Here is a 26,953-nt window from a genome sequence, read left to right as displayed (position 1 = left end):
GTAACTCTCAATGTATTACTTCCTGGTAAAACATTTTAATAAATAAATAAAAATAAATAAATAAAATAGACGTTGCTTTAAGCTTCTGATATTTGATTAACTGTGGGTAGTCTTACATCTGATGGTACAAAAAGGGCTGCCGATAGGGCGCGGGGGGGGGGGCGGTGTGTCAGCCAGGGGAGAACAGAGCGACAGAATTATTTTTTTCGCCCGGTGGCCCACTCATGTCTAACTACGCCACTGATCTGGAAGCACTCAAGAGGTTAGGTAAAGCTTTTATAGATGCAATTACTGTAGTACACTGGCGACACACTTTATTCGAGCTCGGCTAGTCCCACGAATTCGGGTATACCCGGGTGTATTGAGGTTTGTGACTGTTTTCTGCCCGAGTGCATTGGGTTATTTTCCAAGCAGGGATTGAAGCATTTTATTCCCACTGGCTGCAATACTGCACAGTATATATATATATACTGCATTACAATTCATGAATTTATGCCATCTGGTAGACACGCGAAGCATTGCAGCCTTTTAAATCCTAATCATTATCATTTAACAGATCAGCCGCCCATCAGCCAGGCATGAACCCAGGCTGGGAAGGCAAATGCAACGGGGCTTGTCAGAGGTGAGGAGCGGCGCATTCCAGGTATCTGCCAGGTACATACCGGGTATTTACTCGAATAAAGTGTGTCGGTGCAGTATATGAGGGGTTTTCCTCAATATCACAACTGATTCCCTATCTGCCTCTCATGATATCAATGCAGAATTGGTACATCAATTGATGTATTTCTTTCTAACATCCCTTTTTACTAATTACTATATCATTACTAATTGGGTAGTTTAGCGTGCATGCAATCGAGTGCGTACTTTCCTTCCCTCTCTCTCTGGAGGGAATTCTGGGCTCTCTTTTATTTGTACCAATCACTCCCCTAGTGCATTAATCTAAGACTAAACTATTAGGTAGAGCGGGTTCATTTCCATTTTTCTTTATGGATACAGATTGTCTAAACCTTTTATTTACTAGGCTGTGCTAGTTCTCAGAACGCTTTATTGCTTTGCAATCATTTCGTAAATTGTGGCCATAATCCTTGCGCAAATGGGAAAATAAATAGCGTTTCAGTGGTGGGCAATGCAGTCCTATAACCCTGAATTGCATGTTGGCATGCTGATCACTAAGGGGTTTTCCCAAATATGTATGGACGTTCACAGATTCATTTGCAGTCTAAAACTATTTATAAAAAATACTATGAACAGAAACATGGCAAAACCAAGTCAATATAGAAGATACTTCAAGTGGAACAGACATATAAAGAAATAACGGAGTAGCATGGGATCAAATAATCGGGATGTTCATTAGTAAGACTTCCAGATTCTTTGATCGCAGCTTTTGGCATGCTACTTAAAACAAAAATACTGTAGGGCCAGCCTTCCTGTTAACTCAACCCAATGTTTGTTTCATATGCTTAGTCTACCTTCAAGAAGGAAGCTGCAAAATTACCTTATTGTAGTCATACTGTTGCTGTACAGTGGGAACATCTCCTCCCACAGGCATTTGCTTTTTTAGCTCATCATCTCTGACATCTAACCAGCTCTTGAGCTCTTCCAGTGACTTCAACAAGCGATTCCATTTCTCAGCACTCGCCTCCAAGTGTGTCCTGCAGTGAAAAAGAGCATGGGGTCACAACGGGAACACTTTGTACCAAGAGATAACCAGAATAGCTGCAGGACCACCATGTTCTACCGTGTGAGAAACGAGCCAAAATGGTAGGCACTCTTACAGAATACATCAAGGTATCCTCTCAATTTCTTTCTATATGTATCACATATGCCAGGTTTTTACAAGAGTATTCTTCGGTTTCCTGTACGTAGACATTTCTAGAAGTCTGCAAGTTCAGATTATATTCCATTTGGATCCTAGTTGTGTCACGTTATACACTTCTACAATGCATGTATGCAGAACCAGATAATCTTGCCAGGATGCCAGACAGTGATCTTAAGCTCACGGCATTGCTTCAGCTTCATGGTCGCATGGGCCACTTTGGGGCAGCAGAATGTTTTATTGATCATTGGGAAAACTCCCCAAACTGAATAGCCACCAAAGAGGAGAGACCCAACCGTTATAATTCAACTCACAAAAAAAATTGGGCCCCCAGACTAGCAATTATTTTTTTCTACTTTATGTCCCTTTTTTGTTTTAACATTTTTTATATAAAAAATGTTTATGCAATAGTAAGAGAGAAAAAAATAGAGAGAGAGCAATGAGCTGCTTTGTTAAAAAACCACAAGGCAAGAGGTTGTACCCACATGACCACCACCTAAGGTCTATCCTATGGAGTTAAACATGCTACATATGTTTTAATTAACACCTTCACTGCTGAAGCAGCCATCGATGTTGTAGCAAAGGGGTTGATGCAATATGGAGTTAACATAGAAGAGAAGATGATGTGTTAAAACTTAGTGATAACATATAAAGGTGGGTGCACTAGGACAACTTGCCACAGCTTAAGAAATACACTCTTTTGAGATGACAAATACATCTTAAACGCCATATTATTATTATTATTATTATTAAACGAGCAGTCCCACAGTGGGCAAAAACAAGCAGTTTATCTTTTTTTAAATAACAGTAAATGTGATTTTTTTTTTCTCTTATTGGTTTTCTGTGAAAATGTAATGTTTTTCCAAATTTACAATTTTACATTTTTGCAAATATTTAGAACTGGGAGAGCTGGGACAGAAGTCCTGTTCCTGGTAATCGCAGGGGCCCAGCAAGCGCTGGCCCGCCGTCACCCCTTCACCCCCCAGTGCACCAATGGAGTATGTGGCCTGGCAGCAACTTCTGACGCTCGCTGTAAGCTCCCCCAAGGTAATGGGTGGGGCTATTTGGGGGAGAGGGACAGGTGTGGGGCTATTGTGAGGGAGGGGAGAAGGTGTAGGACTATTGCAGCGGCTTGGCAGCAACTTCCAGCGCTCGCTGTAACCTCCCCCAAGTTAATGGGTGGGGCTATTGTGGGGGAGAGGGACAGGTGTGGGGCTATTGTGAGGAAGTGGGGGAAGGTGTGGGGCTATTGTGGGGGAGGCGGGCAGGTGTGGGGTTATTGTGAGGGAGGGGAGAATGTGTGCGGCTATTGTGGGGGAGAGGGGCAGGTGTGGGGCTATTGTGAGGGAGGGGGAAGGTGTGGGACTATTGTGGGGGAAGGGTGCAGGTGTGGGGCTATTGTGAGGGAGGGGGAAGGTGTGGGACTATTGTGGGGGAAGGGTGCAGGTGTGGGTGGGAGAGGCAGGTGGAGATATTGTGTGTGTATTGTGGGGCAGGGGGTTATTGTGTGTGTGTATTGTGGGGCAGGGGGGTATTGTGTGTGTGTATTGTGGGGCAGGGGGGTATTGTGTGTGTGTGTGTGTGTGTGTGTGTGTGTGTGTGTGTGTGTGTGTGTGTGTGTGTGTGTGTGTGTGTGTGTGTGTGTGTGTGTGTGTGTGTGTGTGTGTGTGTGTGTGTGTGTGTGTGTGGCGGGGGAGAGAGCAAGAGTGAGAGAGGGGGAAAGAGTGATGGAGATAGAGAAGGAGGGATGAGGGATGGAGAGAGGGTTGGGGAGAGAGAGGGAGAGAGGAATAGGGAGAGAGGAATGAGGAGAGAGAGGGAGAGAGGAATGGGGAGAGAGAGGAATGGGGAGAGAGAGGGAGAGAGGAATGGGGAGAGAGAGGGAGAGAGGATTGGGAGAGAAAGAGAGAGAAGGGTATAGGGGAGAGAGGGCTTGGGGAGAGAGACAGGGATGGGGGAGAGAGCAGGATTGGGGAGAGAAAGCAGGATGGTGAGCGAGCGGTATGGGGGGAGAGCGGGATGGGGAGAGGGAGAAAGGTATGGGGGGGAGAGAGAGAAGGGATAGGGGAGATAGCGAAATAGAGAGGGATGGGGGAAGAGTGAGGAGGGATGGGGGGACAGGAGAGAGAGAGGGGATGGGATGAAAGGGGAGAGACAGAGAGGATGGGCAAGAGAGAGAGAAAAAAAGGATGGAGCAGAGCGATACCAGGAAAATGCAAGAAAAAAAAATGTACGCGTATGTTATAGTGACTGTTTATTAAAATAAAGTCTTGCAGTCAGACTTAAGAATCTGCCCCAAAACTATTCTGAATTTGACAGGCCTGCATTAATGGATAAAGGACACCTGGATCCCAAAGCTGTGATTTTTTTACTTAAAAAAAAAAAAAGGACGAAAAGTTAGCGTGACAGGTAAACTGAAATAAGCACTGCATTTTGATAACGTGACAAACCAAACTAGGGAGAGTAGGGTTCACTTGCACTGAAAGCAAACAAGGTAAAACCTCAGGCTATCCTTTAGGTATTTTATTGTGAAATAAGACAGAGACACATCAAAGCAACTCCTTGCTTAAATGTGCAGGCTACTTAGCTGCTCAGGTGTTCCCTAAGATGGCCTTCTTATATTTTTGCATAAAATCAACATATTAAACCCTTGAGTGCCTCATAACGTAGCCCCCCCACGTCATGAAGTCCTGCCACTCAAGGGGCCCCATAGGCTTTTTGCTTATTTTCAATGACGAGGAACAGAACAGGACACTTCTTTTCTTTCCGTTTGCGTAGTCTGTGACATTGCAATCGTGTGATCACTCCTTGTGACGATTGCCTTGTGCCAGAGCTGCTGTGGCCCCTCCGGCACTTAAAGGGTTAATAATAATACTTGTACTTCATTTAGCCCTTTGCTCACAATGGGATTTGAAGCGTTTCACAATTACAAAACAGCGCACGGTATTCAGAAGCAGGGGGGCCCCGCTGCATAGAATTGTGCAGACTCCCCCTGCTTCAAACTCAGTGTCAGTGTTTTCAGAGTCCATGCATTTACTCACCGAGCCGCTCCTTCAGCCCATTATTAAATTGTTGCAGGCCAGAGTTTAATTTGAATGTACCCCAAATAATGTATAGTGCAGTAAGAGACTATGTAAAATCAGTCAATTAGACCTAGAAAAAACACACACAATTTTACTTAAAAGCCTGTATGTATTTATATTGGGCCCACAGCTTTGCGCTTTTATAAAGGACTATGGTACAGGGAATTATTGTGCAATAAGTGCACCAAATAAGGTCAAACAATAGGAAAGGAAATCCCTGCCCGGGAGAGGTTACAATCAAAGCTTCTAAGAGTAAATCACTTTTGTGTGTGTTTTTTATTTTTTTATTTTGAAGATAAACACCAACATTTTACACTATTAATCCTACCACTGCTATTGTTAGTTTCATTTGTAGATGAAACTATAGTGTCAAGTGCTTCCTAAACCTCATAGGTTTCTTCAAGTGAACTGTGTAGAAAAGAACTGTGGAGAAATATATAGAAACAAATGTATTTAGTGGAGACTGATACAGGAATCGCTCAACACTGGATATAGAGTACATATTGTAATGTGCATTTACAGGAGTTCTCAAAGGATGTTGGAACTAGTCCTATGAACAGTTAATATGGAAAATTTCTGCAAAATTGTGTTAAAGTATTTTTCCAGATGTCTCTTTTTCCATGCATACCCACATCTAGATCGGGGCTCTTCAACCAGCTGCAAAACGGCCAGATCAGAAAACATTTAGGAGTACAAGGGCCACAGGCTTATTATAATGTCATTTTAGATGCATCATTAACTTGAAAATGATAATATTTTAATATTTTGCAAGCATGTCATACCAATTGTAGTATATATATTTATGTATAGAACTGTGTTAACAGCGAGCATTAGCTTATATGGGCTCCATGTAACAATGGATTTTCATACAAAAGGTGACACATTGTGTGCTCATTTGCATGTCATTTCCCAGAATCCCTTGCTGCAGTGGGAGCACTGTATGCTGGGGATAATGGTGAAAGGCAGGGTTGCAGACCTGCCTAAGATATGTGAATGTGCTCACAAGTGATCTTATTATTATGCAATACGGTGGAGGTTTCTTGTTGCCTTTTTACCCACCATAAATTGAAAACATACACACACACACACACACACACACACACACACACACACACACACACACACACACACACACACACACACACACACACACACAGTAAAGTTATGGTGAGTAAAAAAGTGACAAAAACCCTCCACAGCAAAATGCAGTAAACTTAAGCCTATAGGGAACCATGTTTAAAATGGTTTTGAAGCAAAAAGTGGCACTGTGTGCTCATTTGCATGTCATTTCTCAGAATCCCTTGCTGCAGTGGAAGTGCTGTGTGCTGGGTGATAATTGTGAAAGACAGGGTTGCAGACATGCCTAAGACATGCAAATGAGCATACAGTTATATTTCCATTTGATATATATATATATATATATATATATATATATAAAAAATATATATATCTATATATATCTATATATATATATATATAGATATATATATATATATATACATATATACATATATACAGTGGTCGACAAATCACCAAAAAATCTACTCGCCACACAAAAAAATCTACTCGTCACCTAGTACCAAACGTGTGCTGCTTGGGCCAATAGGAGCTCGCCACGATGTTAAATCCACTCGCCCGGGGCGAGCAAATGTATAGGTTCGTCGAACACTGCATATATACACACATGCACGCACGTGCACACACACACACACACACACACACACACACACACACACACACACACACACACACACACACACACATATATACACACATACACTGTGCAGAATAAATGAGTTCTTCAGAATTAGGTGATACCTTTTTTATTTGGACTAACAATTTATGCCATAGGGCAAGCTTTCGAAAGCTTGTCCTGCGACATAAATTGTTAGTCCAAATAAAAAAGGTATCACCTAATTCTGAAGAACTCATTTATTCTTCACTATCGCAACTGGACTAACACGGCTATTTCCGTTATTTAAATATACACACACACAGATGCAGCGGCCGTTATTCAAATATTTCACGGAGCCGTTTTCGTGTGCTCTGCTGTATTCCACGCGGCCAATCACACCAGGCACCCGTGTTTATCGCGGTTGTTTTGTTTGAATTTCATTGATTCGGCTTCGTATCCGTGGCAGAAATGAATGAATTGTAATGAGTACAGTACAGGCATACCCCGGTTTAAGGACACTCACTTTAAGTACACTCGCGAGTAAGTACATATTGCTCCATAGGCAAACGACAGCTCACGCATGCGCCTGTCCCCGTGTCCTGAACAGCAATACCGGCTCCCTACCTGTACCAAAGCTGTGTGCAAGCGGTGAGACTATACAGCCTGTTACACATGCGTTATTTACATCAGTTATGCACGTATATGACGATTGCAGTACAGTACATGTATCGATAATTGGGAGAAAGGTAGTGCTTCACTTTAAGTACATTTTCGCTTTACATACATGCTCCGGTTCCATTGCGTATGTTAATGCGGGGTATGCCTGTACTGTGCTACTGTGTCAATTTCAGGTGTTTAAAAACCAGAACACTAAAATGCCATTTTCTGCACTCGCGTCTTAAGGCGGGAAGGTTGGAAGAAATCACGCGCCATGACATGGGTATTCCGAGGTATACAACGCATGAAATGTTCGAATAACGGCAGCTGTATCTGTGTGTATATATATATATAATATATAATAGTATATACTATATTATATATATATATATAACTTAACTAAGTGTGGTGAAACCTATCCCAAGCTTCAAATTGCAAAGCCAGTATAACCAGCCTCACACTGATGAGACCCTATACCTGTAGGTCGAAACAGCTGTCTTTGGATAGGTTTACTGGCTATGCATCTTAACCCAGGCTGTGCTCAAAAGCTGGCACTGTGTGCTCATTTGCATGTCATTTCCCAGAAACCCTTGCTGCAGTGGAAGCACTGCATGCTGGGTTATAATGGTGAAAGGCAGGGTTGCAGACCTGTCTAAGACATGCAAGTAAGCACACAGTAATATTCCCATTTGCTATATATATATCTATATATTTTGTACTGTTACATTTCCATACAGTATTACGCTATGAAGCTTTGTCCTTCCTGAAGATGCAGTTCACTCCAATCTGGATTTACTATCACCCTCTGGCATTGGACTTTACCTCTTTATTTTCATCAACTGGTTTAAATATTTGTTTATTTTTTCACATCAATTATATGTATGTGTATATGTGCTTGGTTATAGGCTATTAGAAATACATTTATCCCAGGTCTTACACTTACATTGTGAACTGTGTTTACACCGTACATTTAGGTTTAATATTCATTTAGCATTCACTTATTTTACACACATATAGGTGCATTTTATAGCGCTACTTTATTGTTTTTGTTTTTATATTTATATATATATATATATATATACACACACACACACAGTAAAGTTATGGTGAGTAAAAAAGTGACAAAAACCCTCCACAGCAAAATGCAGTAAACTTAAGCCTATAGGGAACCATGTTTAATGGTTTTGAAGCAAAAAGTGGCACTGTGTGCTCATTTGCATGTCATTTCTCAGAATCCCTTGCTGCAGTGGAAGTGCTGTGTGCTGGGTGATAATTGTGAAAGACAGGGTTGCAGACATGCCTAAGACATGCAAATGAGCATACAGTTATATTTCCATTTGATATATATATATATTATATATATATAAAAAAATATATATATATCTATATATATCTATATATATATATATATATATATATATATATACATATATACATATATACAGTGGTCGACAAATCACCAAAAAATCTACTCGCCACACAAAAAAATCTACTCGTCACCTAGTACCAAACGTGTGCTGCTTGGGCCAATAGGAGCTCGCCACGATGTTAAATCCACTCGCCCGGGGCGAGCAAATGTATAGGTTCGTCGAACACTGCATATATACACACATGCACGCACGCGCACACACACACACACACACACACACACACACACACACACACACACACACACACACACACACATATATACACACATACACTGTGCAGAATAAATGAGTTCTTCAGAATTAGGTGATACCTTTTTTATTTGGACTAACAATTTATGCCATAGGGCAAGCTTTCGAAAGCTTGTCCTGCGACATAAATTGTTAGTCCAAATAAAAAAGGTATCACCTAATTCTGAAGAACTCATTTATTCTTCACTATCGCAACTGGACTAACACGGCTATTTCCGTTATTTAAATATACACACACACAGATGCAGCGGCCGTTATTCAAATATTTCACGGAGCCGTTTTCGTGTGCTCTGCTGTATTCCACGCGGCCAATCACACCAGGCACCCGTGTTTATCGCGGTTGTTTTGTTTGAATTTCATTGATTCGGCTTCGTATCCGTGGCAGAAATGAATGAATTGTAATGAGTACAGTACAGGCATACCCCGGTTTAAGGACACTCACTTTAAGTACACTCGCGAGTAAGTACATATTGCTCCATAGGCAAACGACAGCTCACGCATGCGCCTGTCCCCGTGTCCTGAACAGCAATACCGGCTCCCTACCTGTACCAAAGCTGTGTGCAAGCGGTGAGACTATACAGTCTGTTACACATGCGTTATTTACATCAGTTATGCACGTATATGACGATTGCAGTACAGTACATGTATCGATAATTGGGAGAAAGGTAGTGCTTCACTTTAAGTACATTTTCGCTTTACATACATGCTCCGGTTCCATTGCGTATGTTAATGCGGGGTATGCCTGTACTGTGCTACTGTGTCAATTTCAGGTGTTTAAAAACCAGAACACTAAAATGCCATTTTCTGCACTCGCGTCTTAAGGCGGGAAGGTTGGAAGAAATCACGCGCCATGACATGGGTATTCCGAGGTATACAACGCATGAAATGTTCGAATAACGGCAGCTGTATCTGTGTGTATATATATATATAATATATAATAGTATATACTATATTATATATATATATATAACTTAACTAAGTGTGGTGAAACCTATCCCAAGCTTCAAATTGCAAAGCCAGTATAACCAGCCTCACACTGATGAGACCCTATACCTGTAGGTCGAAACAGCTGTCTTTGGGTAGGTTTACTGGCTATGCATCTTAACCCAGGCTGTGCTCAAAAGCTGGCACTGTGTGCTCATTTGCATGTCATTTCCCAGAAACCCTTGCTGCAGTGGAAGCACTGCATGCTGGGTTATAATGGTGAAAGGCAGGGTTGCAGACCTGTCTAAGACATGCAAGTAAGCACACAGTAATATTCCCATTTGCTATATATATATCTATATATTTTGTACTGTTACATTTCCATACAGTATTACGCTATGAAGCTTTGTCCTTCCTGAAGATGCAGTTCACTCCAATCTGGATTTACTATCACCCTCTGGCATTGGACTTTACCTCTTTATTTTCATCAACTGGTTTAAATATTTGTTTATTTTTTCACATCAATTATATGTATGTGTATATGTGCTTGGTTATAGGCTATTAGAAATACATTTATCCCAGGTCTTACACTTACATTGTGAACTGTGTTTACACCGTACATTTAGGTTTAATATTCATTTAGCATTCACTTATTTTACACACATATAGGTGCATTTTATAGCGCTACTTTATTGTTTTTGTTTTTATATTTATATATATATATATAAATATATATATTGTGACAAACGGCTTACTCCGGGGCTCCGCCGTCTGTCCGGGACTGTTAGAACACGGTCTTTTAGGGTAGGTTAAATGATGAGACGTCACGTACTGTTCCTTTAAACAGGCTATGCCTGGTTTATTCAGTCCCAGGCACTGAGACTGCCACAGTTTAAACAGAAAACAAAGCCAAACAAAAAGCTGCTCGTCTGAGCGATAACTTAAACTTAGATGTCCCTGACTCAGAGTTGGAAGTGGCTTGTCCACTTCCACCAACAAAATAAGTACCTTTGCAGTCTTTAGACAAACTAACAGAATGAATGAAGCGATTTGGGAAAGAGGCTTTCTCACCCCTCTGCAGTTCAGCAGCCTTCCAGGCTCTTGGGCGGGGCTCAGAGGAAACAGGAAACAGGTCTTATATACCTGAACTCTAATCAGCATGACAGGTGACAGAAAACAGGCAGCAGACAAACTGTGGAATGGAGTGCCTGTACCACGAGGCTGCCCTGTTCAGCTTAGACAGGACAGAAACTGTTCAGTATCCTGGGAGCCCTGTATATGGAGTTTATTACCAACCCCTGGTTTCTGTCACATATCCTCCCCCCCAGCTCAGACCTCGAGGGGTGAGCGACCATGGATATTAGGGAGTGCATCCTTGACAACCCGTCGGCATTGCCATGTTTGTGCCCCGACCTGTGTTCCACAGAAAATTTAAAGGGCTGTAGGCTTAGGAACCACCTGGTCACCCTAGCGTTCTTCTCCCTATTTTGACACATCCAGGTAAGGGGTGCATGATCTGTGACCAATCGGAACTTTCTCCCCAACAGATAATACTTGAGTGTCTCTACAGCCCACTTTATTGCGAGACACTCTTTCTCGACTATGGAGTAATTTTTCTCCTGGGGATTTAGTTTCCTACTTAAATAAAGGATGGGGTGCTCCTCCCCTTGAGACTCCTGGGAGAGTACCGCCCCCAGCCCTACCTCAGATGCGTCGGTTTGGACTACGAACTCTTTGGAGAAGTCAGGTGTGACCAACACTGGTTGGGCACAGAGAGCTTCTTTCAGGCTTCTAAAGGCCTGTTCGGCTTCGGGGGACCACTTTACCATTAGCGGTCCTCTTGCTTTTGTGAGGTCGGTTAGTGGGGTTGCCTTAGTTGCAAAATTGGGAATAAACCTCCTATAGTAGCCAATTAACCCCAAAAAGGTCCTTACTTGTTTTTTTGTGACTGGCCTTGGCCAATTTTGTATCGCCTCTACTTTGAGTGTTTGTGGTTTGAGTAACCCTCTACCAATAGAATACCCCAGATACTTGGCCTCCTCCAGACCAATAGTGCATTTAGCGGGGTTAGCAGTTAGTCCAGCAGACCGAACTGCGTCGAGCACAGCTTGGACCTTTGGAAGGTGGGACTGCCAATCTTCACTATGGATTACCACATCATCCAGGTAGGCGGCAGCGTACCGAACATGTGGTTTTAAAATTTTATCCATCATTCTTTGGAATGTGGCGGGAGCTCCATGTAAGCCAAAAGGCAGCACCTTATATTGAAAGAGGCCGTCTGGGGTTGAGAAGGCTGTTTTTTCTTTTGCCCTTTCTGTGAGGGGAACCTGCCAGTACCCTTTTGTTAGGTCTAGGGTTGTGAGATATCGGGCTTTGCCCAGTCTCTCTACAAGTTCATCCACCCTGGGCATAGGATAAGTATCAAATTTTGACACCGCGTTTAGTTTCCGGTAGTCATTACAAAACCTTGTTGTACCGTCTGGCTTTGGGACTAAAACTATAGGGCTGTTCCACCCACTTTGGGATTCCTCAATTACGCCTAGTTTTAGCATTTTTTTAACCTCTAAACTTATAGCCTCTCTCTTGGCCTCTGGGATTCGGTACGGTTTAAGGTTAACTCGGACCCCCGGTTCAGAGACTATGTCATGTTTAATTACGTTAGTTTTACCTGGCTGTGTAGAGAAGATTTCTTTGTTCCTTCTCACTAAACTCTGGACCTCTCGTTTCTGATGCACGGACAGTGTTTCAGCTATGCTAACCTCTGGGTCAGTTTCTTGATTCTCTGACGGACCTGGGGGTACTAGGGTTAACAAGACCTCTCTATCTTTCCAGGGCTTGAGTAGGTTTATATGGTAAATTTGCTCAGGTTTCCTCCTACCTGGCTGCCTTACCCTATAATTTACTTCTCCCACTCTTTCCAAGACCTCATATGGCCCATGCCATTTAGCAAGGAATTTACTCTCCACGGTGGGAACCAGAACTAGTACCCTATCACCTGGAAAAAAAATTCTGACCCTAGCACCCTTATTATACGTATTCCTTTGTGCTTCTTGAGCTTTCTCCATGTGTTCCCTCACTATGGGTAGGACTGCAGCAATGCGGTCCTGCATTTGGGCAACATGCTCTATTACACTTCTGTAAGGGGTAACCTCGTGTTCCCAAGTTTCTTTGGCTATATCCAGTAAGCCCCTTGGATGTCGGCCATACAATAGTTCAAACGGGGAGAAGCCTGTGGATGACTGGGGAACTTCCCTAATGGCAAATAACAGGTATGGTAACAAACAGTCCCAGTTTTTCCCATCCTTATCGACCGCCCGGCGTAACATGCTCTTTAAGGTTTTATTGAACCTTTCCACTAAACCATCTGTTTGTGGATGATAGACTGAGGTTCTGAGATGCTTGATTTTTAGGAGTTTACATAGCTCTTTTGTTACTTGGGACATAAATGGTGTTCCCTGGTCAGATAAGATCTCTTTAGGAATTCCGACCCGGGAAAACAGAAGTACTAACTCTTTTGCTATGTTTTTAGCAGAGGTGCTACGTAGGGGAACTGCCTCCGGATATCGGGTAGCATAATCTAATATTACCAATATATGCTGATGTCCCCTAGCAGACTTTATTAGGGGTCCTACTAGATCCATAGCAATCCGGTCAAATGGTACCTCTATTATGGGAAGGGGTACCAATGGGCTGCGGTATGCTTTGAACGGGGCGGTGATCTGACATTCTGGGCATGAGGAACAATAGTTTGTAATTTCTGCCAGAACCCCAGGCCAATAAAAGCTTCGGAGAACCTTTTCTTTTGTCTTTTCCACCCCTAGGTGTCCCCCCAATGGATGACTATGTGCGAGGTGTAATACTACGTTACGGAATGTCCGTGGTACCAACAATTGTTTAGTTGTAACTGATTTTCTTTTATCAACCCGATATACTAGGTCGTTCTCTACCTCGAAGTAGGGGTAAGCAAGTGACCTATCTGGTTGGCCATGAGTACTATTCTGGTCCCGTATATTTCCCCTTGCTACCGCTAATGTGGGGTCCTCCCACTGGGCCTTCTTAAAACTCCCAGGACTGACCTCTAGGTCAGCGAGGGTCTTATCCTGTACTGGGGTGGTAAGTGCCTGATCAACATCTTGATTTGGGGTATTCCCTACCAAAGTAGTGATGGGGAAGGGAATTTCACAGCACTCCTCCTTTTCCCCCTTCTTATTTGGGCCCTCGTCAACCTCCATTTCTGAAAAAGGGAAAGGATTTGTTTCTTCTAACACTTCGTTATGGTCTGCTATTGAACTCTGGGCGCTATTCTGAGCTGGGGACCACATTTTTAGAAAATGGGGAAAGTCGGTCCCTATTAACACATCATGTGCCAGTTTGGGTACAACACCCACCTTGAAATCTAAAGAACCAAATTCTGTTTCAAAAAAAACATCAACAGTGGAATATTCATGATTATCCCCATGTATACAACAAATTGCCACTCTTTGTGAACTGTTTACCTGTTTCTTCTTAATGGGCAATAGGTATTCGGACACTAGTGTGACCATACTCCCAGAGTCAAGAAGTGCCCGAACCCTCTTACCATTAACCTTTACAAATGCCCACAGATGGTTATTCAAGGGGTCCTCTGGGCTAGGGCCCATACATTGGGACAACAGCGAATAAGGTTCCACGCTGTTGCATTGCATGGGCTCATCATTTAGTGGGCAGATTTTTGCTGTGTGGCCCCTCTCATGACAATTTACACATTTAGGTACATAGTCTGTGTCCCACTTAGAGCCTTTTCCCGGCTCCCCATGTTGGCTATTGCCCTTAGTGTGCGAACCACTGTTGCTGGGGCGGCGTGAAGGTGGTCGCCGCTCTTCAGCGCCCCTTAACCCCGGTACCCTTTTACCGTCTCTGGAAGAGTCCTGGAACCTCGGATAGTGGGGTTGCTCCACGACTGTGGGTTGCGGGTGCTCTTCTGCTGCACTGTACCTTTCTACAAGGGCCACAAGCTCATCCGCATTGTGGGGGTCACTCCGACTGACCCAACGGCGTAAGGCAGAGGGAAGTTTCCTCAAGAACTGGTCCATGACCAACCGTTCCACGATGTGGCTTGCTGAGTTGATCTCGGGTTGTAGCCACTTCCGGGCGAGGTGGATGAGGTCATACATCTGGCTTCGGGTGGCTTTATCCATCGTGAAGGACCATGCGTGAAACCTTTGGGCACGAACAGCCGTGGTTACGCCGAGGCGGGCGAGGATCTCGAACTTCAATTTTGCATAGACGTTAGCTTCGGCTGGCTCTAGATCAAAGTAAGCCTTCTGGGGTTCGCCGCTTAGGAAGGGTGCGATTAGACCAGCCCACTCAGCTTCTGGCCATCCCTCTCTCTGTGCCGTGCGTTCAAACGTGAGAAGATAGGCTTCCACATCATCCGAGGGTCCCATCTTCTGAAGGTAGTGGCTTGCCCTGGTCATTTTCGGAACTGGGGCTGCCTCTGCCAGTGGAAGGTTACTGATAGTCCCCCTCAGGATCTCGAGTTCCTGCTGTAAGCCCTGAGCGAACCGCTTTTGCTCCTCTCTCAGCAGGCGGTTTGTCTCTTGCTGGTTTGCATTAGTCTCTTGCTGGGCTATTAACAGCTGTCGCTGGGTTTCACTCGCCTGTTGCTGGGCTTCATTCGCGTCTTTCTGGACAGCGACATTGCGTACCAGCGCACTCACCACGTCTTCCATCTTGTTTGGAGAGAGAGAAAAAAAAACCTTCTTTTTTTTTTTTTTTTTAAAGTTCTTTAACCCCCAGACCTTTCAGTGTTCTGCCCGCATTCTCCACCATATGTGACAAACGGCTTACTCCGGGGCTCCGCCGTCTGTCCGGGACTGTTAGAACACGGTCTTTTAGGGTAGGTTAAATGATGAGACGTCACGTACTGTTCCTTTAAACAGGCTATGCCTGGTTTATTCAGTCCCAGGCACTGAGACTGCCACAGTTTAAACAGAAAACAAAGCCAAACAAAAAGCTGCTCGTCTGAGCGATAACTTAAACTTAGATGTCCCTGACTCAGAGTTGGAAGTGGCTTGTCCACTTCCACCAACAAAATAAGTACCTTTGCAGTCTTTAGACAAACTAACAGAATGAATGAAGCGATTTGGGAAAGAGGCTTTCTCACCCCTCTGCAGTTCAGCAGCCTTCCAGGCTCTTGGGCGGGGCTCAGAGGAAACAGGAAACAGGTCTTATATACCTGAACTCTAATCAGCATGACAGGTGACAGAAAACAGGCAGCAGACAAACTGTGGAATGGAGTGCCTGTACCACGAGGCTGCCCTGTTCAGCTTAGACAGGACAGAAACTGTTCAGTATCCTGGGAGCCCTGTATATGGAGTTTATTACCAACCCCTGGTTTCTGTCACAATATATACACACACACACACACACACACACACACACACACACACACACACACACACACACACACACACACACACACACACACACACACACACACACACACACACAGTAAAAGTTCAGATGTTACACCTTCCCATTCCTAATTGGAACCAATACATGTATTTTTCTACTAAATTGTTAGTGTAGGGAAATATACTGTATACTTTGATCCACGTGCAGCTTTAATGGATAGACATCAGGTATATAGTAGTAATAAACATGAGTACTCAAGATTTTGATAGCTACCAGATGCTCTATTGCATCAGCATGGAACAATACAGGAAGTAATTAAATAGTGATCTGTCCTGTTGGTACAATACTCATTTTATATTGGAAGAGAAGTGAGGGTAGTGATTGGATAAGGCCTATTCCTTGGAGAGAAGTGATTAATAGAATTGTAGGCAGTACTGAAAAGGTTTGATTAGTGTAACATCTGGGAGAATGCCTTGATTTACTGCTATTTAATGCTGGGTGGGGAAGCAGATTCACAGCATATAATCTTGCAGCATTTGAGGCCTGATTATTATCTACCTGTATGATGCGTCTATTCACGAGCCATTATTATCTGAATCACCATCATATTTTGAATATTATATTTATATTTTGTTTTAAGCTAACTTTTTGACAATTTTTATTTTCTGTTATTTTATTCATGTTTTATTGTTATTTTTCACAATTTTTGTTTCAATGTGATTTTTATTGTCAGCCATCTAAAAAGCGTTTTATATATATATATATATATATATATACATACATACACACACACACACACACACACACACACACACACACACACACACACACACACACACACACACACACACATAGTTTTGTCTTGTTTTTTATTTGCAATTATTTTATTCCACTTTTAGGAGCCATATCCTTATCCATTATATCTTACTAGTACCATCATCAAGTTATTTTACTATTATACAGTAGCTTACACATACAAATAGTACACCTGACCTTATAGCACTCTACCAGTTCAGGGAAGCCCTGTGGAAAAGCCACAAGGTTACTGGCACTACCAAGGATCTTAATCACTACAGATGCCTGCGGAACATGTGCACAAGGCAAACAAGGCATGCAAAAACACAATATTACTCTGACAATCTCCACCAAAATACATCAAACCCAGCTAACTTCTGGAAGGTTATCAACAACATATTCCTGCCTTCTAACCATCAACAGCCAAGTAATATCACTAAGGGGGATATTACTCTGACAAATCCCACTGACACTGCAAATGCATTCAATTACTACTTTGTGGGGTGTGCTACTAACTTATTAACGAAACGCAACCCAAACCACAAACCTGAATCTCATCCTGGGAGTACCCCTATAGCCCCACCCCCTCCCAACACTGCCCACAATTTTCAATTTGGCCCAGTATCTGAAGAGGAGATTACACAAGCGCTCCTCAAACTACAACTAAGCAGCCAATGTGGACCTGACTTACTACAATCTAGGTTCCTTAGACTTAGTGCCCCAGCCATTGCCAAACCAATTGCTTCCATAGTCAACGCTATCCTGTCTGCAGGCCATATCCCTAAGACCTGGAAAACTGCTAGAGTTGTCCCAATCTTCAAAAGTGGGGACAAAAACACTGTCTCAAACTACAGGCCAATCTCCCTTCTCCCAATCCTATCCAAAGTCATGGAAAAATGTGTCCACTCCCAACTAAGCGATTACTATACCAATACAAATTTCCTGTCAGGAATCGGCGTTCTCCTCGCTCCTCACACAGAGCACTCCCTCCCCGCAGGGAGCCCCTGGACACACAAAACAATCCTGCCTTACCGGCCTCCACGGCTCCTCGCCCCTGCCGCCGTCGCGGGATCACTCCCCTCGGCGATTCCTCTGCTCAGCGCCGGGCGCGCCCACGCCCTCCTGCACGCACACCTGCACCATCCACTGGCTCGGTTCACACGCGTACACGAGTTACGGAGCACGCTCAGTCTGCACACTCTTATTCCCGTTCCCCGGATCTCAGGCTCCGCCCCCGCACACTGCACGGGCATACTCAGGTTACTAACAAGACTCACCTGGCCTGTTATGCCTGCACCAATCTGCAGTGTCTCCCTGTAGCTCTTCCTGTCCCGCCTCCGTTCCTAATTGGACCTTCCTGCTTTATCTAGCTCCTCTCTGCTCTCAGTCTTTGCTCGACATAGTCTCTGTATGGAAGTACTTCTGGATTCTCTCAGTGTTTTCACAGGTTCTGACGCAGCTCGTACAACTACCCCCTCTGGCTCTCGATCTCGGCACTCCTTGGACAACGCTCACTCTGGTAACCCCTTGAACACGGCTTGGACTACGACCTATCTCCACTCTCCACTCCCTGACTTCGGCAAGGCATCATTCACTCTATCTCTACAACCGGTACCGGCAAGTATTGTCTACCTTACTACACCTGGCCTGGCAACGCTTCATACCACACTCCGGACACGCTCCCTTTGCTGCGGGTGCGTGTATTACCACTTCCCCCTTCAGCTCAGGGGACGGGTCTGGTCTGCGAGCAGCACCGGCGTAACATTATGTCGAGCCCACAAGACGCAGACCAGACCGAACTTCAACAGTTTCTCTCCAATCTGCTTCAGCAAAACCAGGCCATGGCGGATCAAATTGTGGCACTTACACGCCAGGTCGCAGTACTCTCAGACAGGGTACCGACCGCGACCCCGCCAGATGTAAGCCCCCACTCCGCAAGCGCAGTTAGCAGCTCAGATGTAAGGATTCCTCCCCCCAAGCCTTATGCAGGTGAACCGCAAGATTGTAGGGGTTTCCTAAACCAGTGTGAGGTGCAGTTTGAAATGGCCCCCCATCTCTACAATACTGATCGCAAGAAGGTAGCCTACATTTATACCTCCTCACTGGCAGCGCCCTGGCTTGGGCTTCCCCGGTTTGGGAGCGACGTTCTGACCTTACCCAAGATTACCCGGCATTTAAAGCCGAGTTTCAACAAGTATTCGATTCTCCCGCTCGTCGGGAGATGGCATCTGTTTCTCTCCTCCAGATCACTCAGGGACGGCGAATGGTGACACAGTATGCTGTGGAATTCCGGACTCTAGCAGCCGAGACTAACTGGGGACAAGAGGCTCTCATCTCCGTGTTCTGGCAAGGCCTGGCAGATCCCATCAAGGATGAACTCTCTCGCCAATCAAGGCCGGATCAATTGGAGGTCCTCATTGATTTGGCTGTCCGAGTGGATCAACGTATCCAGGTACACCGCTCAGAGCGTCAGCGCACTCGCGTCCATACCTTTCAAGTTCCGTTCTCCAGTACTCCCAGCAACACTCCAGCTTCCCCAAGTGCTACCATACCTCTTCGTCCTGCACTGGAGTTGCCAGAGCCAATGCAATTGGGGGTACAACGCATCCGCACACCGATACGGCAGTTCCGCCACGCCGGGGGATTGTGTTTCTACTGCGGATCCACGGAACATCTGGTTCGGGAGTGTCCACTGCGTCCGGGAAACGGGAACACCCAGTGAGTACAGAGGGGCTCTCTCTGGGTGTAATGTCTCCACATCCCCTTTCTAAAGGTGAACTCCCTAAGAAACTTACATTTCCAATCTCCCTTTCAGGCGATAAGTTCAAGACTTCTACCGCCGCTTTCATTGACTCAGGAGCTGGAGGAAACTTCGTGGATCTTGAATTCGCCAGGTTAAACCGCATACCACTCGTGAGAAAGAAGGTTCCCATCGCACTCGTCGGTATCGATGGACGTCCTTTTACCCCGGCCCACATCTCCTTAGAGACGGCTCCCTTGCTTCTGTCCTCACATCTGCACAAGGAGATTTTAGTTCTCGATGCCATTCACGCTCCTGGGATACCCATCAGCCTTGGCCTTCCTTGGCTACAGCATAACAATCCTCTCATTGACTGGACTTCCTCTGCTCCCATTTCCTGGAGGCCGAGGTCTGGCGAGACTCATCAACTGATGGCCAATACCTCTGTTCCCGAAGTTATTCGTCACTCCAATTCCCCAGCAGGGGCTGGGTTTTTCTTCATCATGAAAAAGGACGGGTCGTTGAGGCCTTGCATCGACTACAGAGGTTTAAACCACATCACTATTAAAAATCGTTACCCCCTTCCCCTTATTACCGAACTGTTCGATAAATTACAGGGGGTCAAGATTTTTTCCAAGTTGGATCTACGTGGTGCCTATAACCTGGTGCGCATCAGGAAGGGGGATGAATGGAAGACGGCCTTCAACACGTGTAGTGGACACTACGAATATCTGGTAATGCCTTTCGGCTTATGTAATGCTCCTGCTGTCTTCCAGGATTTCATCAACGACGTCATTTGTAAGGTACTCAATATTTTTGTTATTGTATACTTGGATGATATCCTGATTTTTTTCCAAAGATCCCCAGGACCATATTCTCCACACCTCCTACGTCCTTTCCCGTCTCCGTCAACACCATTTGTACGCCAAACTGGAGAAGTGCACCTTTCATACGACCTCTACTCTGTTCCTGGGGTATATCATTTCCGATGAGGGGTTTATGATGACTCCGGTAAACTTCAAGCAGTCACTGAATGGCCAAGACCCAACTCTCTCAAGGCCATACAACGTTTTTTAGGGTTCGCTAATTACTATCGTAAGTTTATACGGATTTTTTCCACCATTGTGGCACACCTCACTGCGCTCACCAAAAAAGGAGCTGATCCTTCTGCTTGGTCATCCGAGGCCATCTCCGCCTTCGAGACACTCAAGGAAGCCTTTATATCCGCACCTATTCTCCGTCATCCCAACATCGAACTTCCCTTCGTCCTGGAGGTCGACGCTTCTGATTGCGGCGCTGGTGCCGTTCTTTCCCAGAGACCCACGCCCCAAGATAAGTTAAATCCCTGTGCATATTTTTCCAAGAAATTCTCGTCTGCCGAGAGGAACTATGACGTGGGTAACAGGGAACTTCTGGCCGTGAAGATGGCTCTTCAAGAGTGGAGACACCTGCTAGAGGGGTCGAAAGAGCCGTTTACTATTCTCACGGACCACAAGAACCTTCTTTACATAGAGAAAGCTTGACGCCTTGGTCCACGACAGGCTCGTTGGGCTCTTTTTTTTTCTCGATTCGATTTTCACCTTTCCTATATCCCCGGGACCAAGAACGTAAAGGCAGACGCACTCTCCTGAATACATTCTTCTGAAGAGAGGCCAGAGGAATCTTTGGAGACTATCCTTCCACAAGAGAGGATTCTCGCCACGTCTTCTTTCAAGAAGCTTGACAAGATTTTGCACTCCCAGAGGCGCATTCCCAAGGACTTGGTCGTTCCCGACAACAAACTCTTTGTACCATCCAAATTTGTTCCAGAGGTCCTGTCTTGGGGTCACTCCTCTAAATCTGCAGGTCCTCCAGGTTTTAAGAAGACTGCTGATCTCATTCGTCGGAATTTCTGGTGGCCAAGGATGTCTCAAGATATTCTGGAGTTTACCCGCACATGCCCCACGTGCGCTCAAAACAAGACTCTCCGTCAAAAGCCTCAGGGTTTTCTGTTACCCCTTACCACCATACACCCCACTGTCGTCCCCCCCCTTGCTTTTACTGTCCCACAGAAACGCTTGGTTTCTGTTTTTTATCTTTCTGTGTTGTTTTATTTTCATTAAAATTAGTTTTACCCTGAAGACCCTAGTGTCCTTTGTATGTGTTAATTCCATCTTCACTACTAGCTGTATCAGGAACAGAAGAAGAAAGATACCGCTAGGAGTGTGTACTCACACTGGCCCGTGTGAGTATTGAGTTATATTTTCACTAATTATACCCTTGTACCCCATCCTTTCATCACTTGTCTCTGATCGGGTAATACCCCTACATGAGCAAGATACCAAGATAAGAACACACTCACATTAGCCCGTGTGAGTGCTAGATTATCACATTGTCCAGTGGTTTATAGCCACGTTACCCTTCCCCCCCATTGACGTATATATGCATATGTTTTAATCCTATCCCCCTTCTCTATTTATACGAGAGGAAATCCCCCTGGAGCGGCACCCTGAACTAATGAAGATAGCGGCATAGACAACAAGAAGAAGTACCTACACCGCAAGGAGAAAAGCATCAACGGCAGAACACGGGATTCCCAAAGAAACCTTGATGTGACTGAGCTTACACAAGGCCGTGTAAGTTATATATACTTTTATCTTACCAACTCATTAATACATACAAACCTATGTGTGTTTTCCCTTCCAATTAGACATTAGCCACCTGAGCTACCTAATTTGCTCATGGTAACAACTGCTTCACCTTAAGAGCATTTATTAGATCCATACCGTTGCCTGTTTCCAACTATTGTGCTCCCCCATCCCCCCTTTTTATATTCATTATTTACTGATCTCATTCGTCGGAATTTCTGGTGGCCAAGGATGTCTCAAGATATTCTGGAGTTTACCCGCACATGCCCCATGTGCGCTCAAAACAAGACTCTCCGTCAAAAGCCTCAGGGTTTTCTGTTACCCCTTCCAGTTTCCGACCGCTCCTGGTCCCACATTTCTATGGACTTCATCGTGGAGTTGCCCAGGTCCAGAGGAATGAACACTATCTTGGTGGTCGTGGACAGGTTCTCGAAGATGTCCCATTTCATTCCACTTAAAGGATTACCCACCTCCCCCGCCCTTGCTGATATCTTTACGGAGCAGATTTTCCGGATTCATGGGATCCCTTCGTCTATTGTTTCTGACAGAGGTTCTCAGTTCGTATCCAAATTTTGGAGAGCTTTCACGAAGAGATTGGGCATCTCTTCTTCTTTCTCTTCCGCCTATCATCCTCAGTCCAAAGGACAAACGGAGAGAATCAATCAATCAATCCCTGGAGAAGTACCTGAGATGTTTTATATCCGATTTCTAGGATGATTGGGCTCAACTCCTCTCTTGGGCAGAGTATGCCGTCAATTCTGCAAAAAACGAGTCCACCCGGGAGTCGCCCTTCTTTATAAATTATGGGTTCCACCCTCCCTGTCTTCCCATCCCCAACATTCCTTCTGGAGTTCCAGCCTTAGATGAACGTATTTCTTCCCTCCAAACCGCATGGTCCAGGATTCAGTCTACCCTTCTCAACTCCTCCCGCAGATCACAACTACAGGCCGATCGTCGTCGTCGTTCGGCGCCCAGTTACAAACCAGGGGATTTGGTATGGCTATCCTCTAGGAATATCCACCTCAAGGTACCATCTCCTAAACTGGCACCTAAGTTCCTGGGTCCCTTCCCTATTTGTGAACAAATCAATCCCGTGGCATACCGGCTCCAACTACCCCCCAGTATGAAGATTCCCAATGTCTTTCATGTGCCCCTCTTAAAACCATTTATCTCCAGTCACTTCTTTCCGGATCAGACTCGTAAACCGGATCCCATTACTGTACAAAATAACGAGGAATACGAAGTTCACTCTCTTTTGGTTTCTCGCCTTTCCAGGGGTCAGCTCCAGTTCTTGGTGCAGTGGAAGGGCTTTGGCCCTGAAGAGAGATCCTGGGTACCTTCAAAGGACATTCATGCCCCGACCCTTCTTAAGTCCTTCAGGAAAAAGTTTCCAGAGAAACCGTTTTTGGACCGTCCTGAGGCCGTTCCTGAAGAGGGGGGTACTGTCAGGAATCGGCGTTCTCCTCGCTCCTCACACAGAGCACTCCCTCCCTGCAGGGAGCCCCTGGACACACAAAACAATCCTGCCTTACCGGCCTCCACGGCTCCTCGCCCCTGCCGCCGTCGCGGGATCACTCCCCTCGGCGATTCCTCTGCACAGCGCAGGGCGCGCCCACGCCCTCCTGCACGCACACCTGCACCATCCACTGGCTCGGTTCACACGCGTACACGAGTTACGGAGCACGCTCAGTCTGCACACTCTTATTCCCGTCCCCCGGATCTCAGGCTCCACCCCCGAACACTGCACGGGCATACTCAGGTTACTAACAAGACTCACCTGGCCTGTTATGCCTGCACCAATCTGCAGTGTCTCCCTGTAGCTCTTCCTGTCCCGCCTCCGTTCCTAATTGGACCTTCCTGCTTTATCTAGCTCCTCTCTGCTCTCAGTCTTTGCTCGACATAGTCTCTGTATGGAAGTACTTCTGGATTCTCTCAGTGTTTTCACAGGTTCTGACGCAGCTCGTACAACTACCCCCTCTGGCTCTCGATCTCGGCACTCCTTGGACAACGCTCACTCTGGTAACCCCTTGAACACGGCTTGGACTACGACCTATCTCCACTCTCCACTCCCTGACTTCGGCAAGGCATCATTTACTCTATCTCTACAACCGGTACCGGCAAGTATTGTCTACCTTACTACACCTGGCCTGGCAACGCTTCATACCACACTCCGGACACGCTCCCTTTGCTGCGGGTGCGTGTATTACCACTTCCCCCTTCAGCTCAGGGGACGGGTCTGGTCTGCGGGCAGCACCGGCGTAACATTTCCCAAGCCAATTCCAATCTGGCTTTCGCCCCAAACACTCTACCGTAACTACCCTGCTAAAAGTTTGCAATGAAATCCAGTGTGGAATGGAACATTGTCAACTCACTGGTGCAATATTCCTAGATTTTGCAAAGGCTTTTGATACTGTTGATCATGCTATCCTGCTTAACAAACTCCAGAGCTCTGGAATAGGGAAGCATGCTTTAAACTGGTTTCAGTCCTACCTATCAGGTAGATCCCAACATGTGTCCATCTCAGGCTCTAACTCCAACCCCCTGGATATCACCTGTGGCGTCCTGCAAGGCTCTGTTCTGGGGCCCCTACTCTTCTCAGTGTTCATCAATGATCTTCCCACAGCTTGTTAGGAAGCTTCAATACACATGTATGCAGATGACACAATCTTATATGCACACAGACATAGCCTCTCCGACCTTGAACACGTACTTCAGTCTGACTTTTTGAGACTCGAAAACTGGATTTCCCAAAACAAACTGTTTTTAAACACTGACAAGACTGTAACAATGGTATTTGGGACCAAGACTAAATTTTTAAAGCTTCCAGTGACTGAGCTCCAGATTAGAACCAACACTAACACCACCCTAGCTCCTGTTACTAGTTTTAAATACCTGGGCATGTGGTTGGACTCCCACTTAACATTCGGAATGCACATTGATACCCTGACAACAAAGACCTATGCCAAACTAGGGGTACTTTACAGGAACAAATCCTCCCTAAGTCTCCTGGTCAGAAAGCGTATCGCACAGCAGATGTTAATGCCAATTATTGACTATGGAGACATAGTATATGGCTCGGCACCTCAAACCCACCTTGGCAAACTTGACACCCTCTACAATTCAATTTGTCGTTTTGTTCTCCAATGCAACTATAACACACATCACTGCGAAATGCTCAAAGAACTAGATTGGTCATCACTCGAGTCTAGGCGCAAAGTTCACCTTTCCTGTCTTGCCTTCAAATTCTTTATGGGCAAGCTACCCAGCTATCTGAACAAGCTCCTCACCCCTACCACATGCAGGACTTATCATCTGAGATCAGACTCCAAAAGACTGTTCATGGTCCCAAGGCTCAACAAAGTATCCGGACGTTCCTCCTTCTCTTACCGTGCACCCCAAAACTGGAACAACCTACCAGAGACTCTCACATCCACCACCAGTTTAAGTTCTTTCAAATCTAAGGCTGCCACACATTTTAATCTGGTCTGTAATTGTTTCATACGCCCATAATATTTATTATCTTTAACTGTGCATGCAATGTCTTGTATATAATGTATACCCTGATCATTAATTAACTATTTGTAACCATGTATTATTTGTCTTAACTCTGTGCCCAGGACATACTTGAAAACGAGAGGTAACTCTCAATGTATTACTTCCTGGTAAAATATTTTATAAATAAATAAATTAAATTTAATTAAGCACTGGTTCTTTTAAATCGATATTACCATTTATTGTGGTAATATTGTTACAACTAAAGAGAGCTTCCACTATTTACAAATAACCCAGAAGTATCAAAGGAGTACTGGCTCCTAGTAAAATTAGGAAATATGGTGCACCTGCCTCTGCCACCTCTCTGTCTTCATTTGGGAACCATAGGTGTGGCAGAGGTCGCTGCATCACGTGCAGACATCTGGTTATTGATTCCAGCTTTTCATCCTTCAAAAAAGGAACTGAATTTAAAGAAAAGGGCAATATTAATTGTCTGAGTGCTTGTGTTGTGTACATGCTTTCGTGTAGTTGTGGCCCTCAATACGTGGGCCACACTACACACCCGCTGAGTACTCGCTTTCTTGAACATCGATGGAATGTCATTAATGGCAATAATACATAGTGTTTCTAGATTATTTTCTGCCACACATAATAGGGACCCCGTTTCATTAAAAGTTATAGGACTAGAACTCATCTCTCGCTTAACCTTGGGGGAGATAGATTTAAATCCCTATGCAGAGGGAGTGCACTTGTTTTCTTCCCCCTTCATTTTATTAAAGGGTTCTACTTTTCTATGCTATGCGGCGTGCGCTTTCTTTTCTTTTAGGTTCCTTATCAATTGTGGTTCATCCCCCCCATTAGCTGAGATTTTATCCAGGAAGAAATCTGTGATTTTATGGGACTGCTTTTTGGTGTTTATCTTATATTTATTTATACACTTATTATATATTTTTTGTGTATATATTGTGGAAATGGACTGGGGAGGTCTCTGGAGAAGAATCGATGGCGATGCTCTGTTTCCATTTTGTCTGTTCTGTTATATCTTCAGTGTCCATTTTGTCTGTAAGAA

At 44.8% G+C, this 26,953-nt stretch overlaps 1 protein-coding gene across 10 annotated transcripts in view; it reads right to left on the bottom strand.

Moving 5' to 3' along the window:
* Positions 1–26,953, bottom strand: part of UTRN (utrophin) — a 678,467-nt gene that overhangs the window by 223,665 nt on the left and 427,849 nt on the right. For all 10 annotated transcript variants that reach the window (XM_075596593.1, XM_075596597.1, XM_075596594.1 and 7 more), the window contains one exon: positions 1,496–1,652. In XM_075596593.1, the coding sequence (XP_075452708.1) occupies positions 1,496–1,652 (157 nt within the window). The remainder of the gene's footprint in view (positions 1–1,495; positions 1,653–26,953) is intronic.

Source organism: Ascaphus truei, chromosome 4 (genome assembly GCF_040206685.1).
Source record: "Ascaphus truei isolate aAscTru1 chromosome 4, aAscTru1.hap1, whole genome shotgun sequence".
NCBI lineage: Eukaryota > Metazoa > Chordata > Amphibia > Anura > Ascaphidae > Ascaphus > Ascaphus truei.
The sequence above is the reverse complement of the archived record's forward strand: the minus strand, read 5'-3'. Positions and strand labels throughout refer to the sequence as shown.